This window comes from Acyrthosiphon pisum, chromosome X (assembly GCF_005508785.2).
Source record: "Acyrthosiphon pisum isolate AL4f chromosome X, pea_aphid_22Mar2018_4r6ur, whole genome shotgun sequence".
Lineage (NCBI taxonomy): Eukaryota > Metazoa > Arthropoda > Insecta > Hemiptera > Aphididae > Acyrthosiphon > Acyrthosiphon pisum.
The window spans coordinates 4862849-4865770 of NC_042493.1; the positions used below are offsets into that span (position 1 = coordinate 4862849).

The 2922-nt window shown below is 35.3% G+C and overlaps 1 protein-coding gene across 1 annotated transcript; it reads left to right on the forward strand.

Annotated features, from left to right (window-relative positions):
* The first annotated feature begins 1904 nt into the window (after positions 1–1904).
* Positions 1905–2808, forward strand: LOC100163572 (zinc finger protein 2-like). The gene has a single exon (XM_016800791.2). It carries the CDS (start codon positions 1905–1907, stop codon positions 2778–2780), a length of 876 nt encoding a protein of 291 aa, XP_016656280.2. The 3' UTR covers positions 2781–2808.
* The last annotated feature ends 114 nt before the right edge of the window (positions 2809–2922 follow it).

Sequence of the window (2922 nt, forward strand, 5' to 3'; positions counted from 1 at the left end):
ACTCATTAAATTGTATTTTAATAAACATTTATAAACCTTAAAAACATCATTTGAACCAATTTGTAAGACTTGATAACACATAATACTGCAATTGAAACATGAATGCAATGTTAATACTTATTTTAACGTTAATCATAGGAACCAATTAAATGCAATTGGTTATTAAATCAACAAATTGAATATACTGTATGTCTATTAGTACCCATTAATTGACCAAAGTCAGTTTTTGGATTATAATAAAAATCTTTTGTTTTGGAAACCTTAAAGTAGAAAATATCATTCAATTGTTAATAGGTAAGTATTATTATGCTATTAATTGTATAATATTATTACATGGAATGTTACAATAAAATGATGGAAGGGGTGATCGGTAATTGGGCCACATTTTATCTACCTCCTTCATACACAATATTTGTTTATAATTATTTTCCCGGGTATTGGGCCAAAAAAAATAAAATATACATGTTTAAAGGGTAAAGTAATTGCAGGTTACAGAAAAATTAAAAAAATTGATGGAAGCTACGCATTATAAGAACAATATTGCAAACAAAAACTGTCATTTCGACTTTATTCTGGAGTTCACCAATTCAGCGTTTATTACGAATGTTATCATTGTTATCAAAATTGTATTGTTGTAAACCAGTAGTACAGTTACACTTTTACAAACAATTACAATTCGTTTTTATAAATTTCTCGTGGACTGACGAGTGTGGTAAATTAGACCACCTATATATTAAAAAAGTAAACTTAATAATAGTAAATTTTTATATTTTGACTTAGGTTTTTCTTTTCTGATTCCAATAAGTGGATGTAAGCCAATGATCATTAAGAGGAGGCCACACACGCATGTTATCTCCGTCTTACAAACGCGTAACATACCAAATTTACGCTCATAAATTAATGTTTTATTTCATTATCTTAAAAATTAGAGTGAATCGATCTATTATGAAACTTTATGGTAAGAACATTATCTGTGTTTTGTTGGAATTTTTTTACGATAATTAAGTTTTTAAGTGAGTTATGAGCATTTTTAATTTACATTTATTATACATGCATAACTCACTTTAAACTGAAGTATCATAAAAAAACTTCCAACAAATCACAATCATCCAGTCTTAATCTAAAATCTCAAACTTAGTAAGTTAAGACGTCTAATGTCTTTAGAGTTATCTAATATTTGGATAGTCAATGGATTAACATTGTGAACTAGCCTCGTTCAGTGTTTGCCAGGAAACCTTCGGATTTCGTATAATATTGTACGGAGCATCATATATCACGGTGAATCGCGTTAATTCTTCTGAATCGGTAAGCTGCAATGGTGGTACGAATGGCGATATTTTAACAGAGTTAAATTACATCGATGTTAGGCTTACTGGCACAACCACACAGTTGAATACAATAAATCCAGTTAGGTATTATCATAACTACGTACTATTTTCAAGTCTGTCTAATCTCTCAACGACGGTAATTTTTTTTTTTTGTATATGGGTTAATTTGCGAAGTGATAGTAGTATTATTGGTGTTACAAAATTTATTCTTAAGAAATAATTTATGTTTTTGGAACTTGGAATTCATTTCAGGATAATATAATATTATTTTAAAATTTAAAATGAATAAGTGATTTTATCAAATGATTGTGTTGTACTCAATATAATATGCTCTATTTAAAGTTTAAAAAGTAATACAACAAGTGCTGGCTTAAAAACAAGGTAATGTCAATATATTTTAAACAGAAAAACATAGTAACTAAATAATTGTATAAAAAACAAATACGCATTAAATAAATTACTAACTAAGAGCAAGAGACGACACAACAGAGGACCAGCATGGAGAAGAAACTTTACCCATGTGATGTGTGTGATAAGTCGTTCGGTAAAAGTAGCAATTTAACGGCACATCGACGAATGCATACTGGCGAGAAACCGTACACATGTGATGTATGCGACAAGTCATTCTCTCTGATTAGCAGTTTGACGGCACATCGACGAACGCACACTGGTGAAAAACCGTACGCATGTGACGTATGCGAAATGTCTTTCTCTCAAAGTGGCAAATTGACGGCACATCGACGCACGCACACTGGCGACAAACCGTACGCTTGTGATGTATGCGACAAGTCGTTCTCTGTAAGTAGCAGTTTGACGTCACATCGACGAACGCACACTGGTGAAAAACCGTACACATGTGATGTATGCGACAAGTCATTCTCTGTGAGTAGCACTTTGACGGCACATCGACGAACGCACACTGGCGAAAAACCGTACGCATGCGACGTATGCGTAATGTCTTTCACTACAAGTGGCTCATTGACGGCACATCGACGCACGCACACTGGTGAAAAACCGTACGCATGCGACGTATGCGTAATGTCTTTCTCTCAAAGTAGCCAATTGACGGCACATCGACGCACACACACTGGCGAAAAACCGTACGCATGCGATGTATGTGACATGTCGTTCTCTGTGAGTAGCACTTTGACGGCACATCGACGAACGCACACTGGCGAAAAACCGTACGCATGCGACGTATGCGTAATGTCTTTCACTAAAAGTTGCTCATTGACGGCACATCGACGCACGCACACTGGTGAAAAACCGTACAACTGTGATGAATGCGACAAGTCATTCGGTGAAAGTGGCAGTTTGAAGAGACATCGACGAACGCACACTGGTGAAAAACCGTACGCATGCGACGTATGCGACAAGTCTTTCTCTGTGAGTAGCAATTTGACGGCACATCGACGAACGCACACTAGCGAAAAACCGTATCGAATGCGATGAATGCGACAAGTATTTCACTCAAATTGGCGAATTGAAGACACATAGACGAACGCACACAGGCGAAAAACTGTACGCATGTGATGTATTTGCAACAAGTCGTTCTCTGTAAGAAGCTATTTAAAGATTCACAAGCGGACACACA

Excerpts from the sequence above, each read along its gene's own strand:
- LOC100163572 (XM_016800791.2), top strand. The coding sequence starts at position 1,905 with ATGCATACTGGCGAGAAACCGTACACATGTGATGTATGCGACAAGTCA.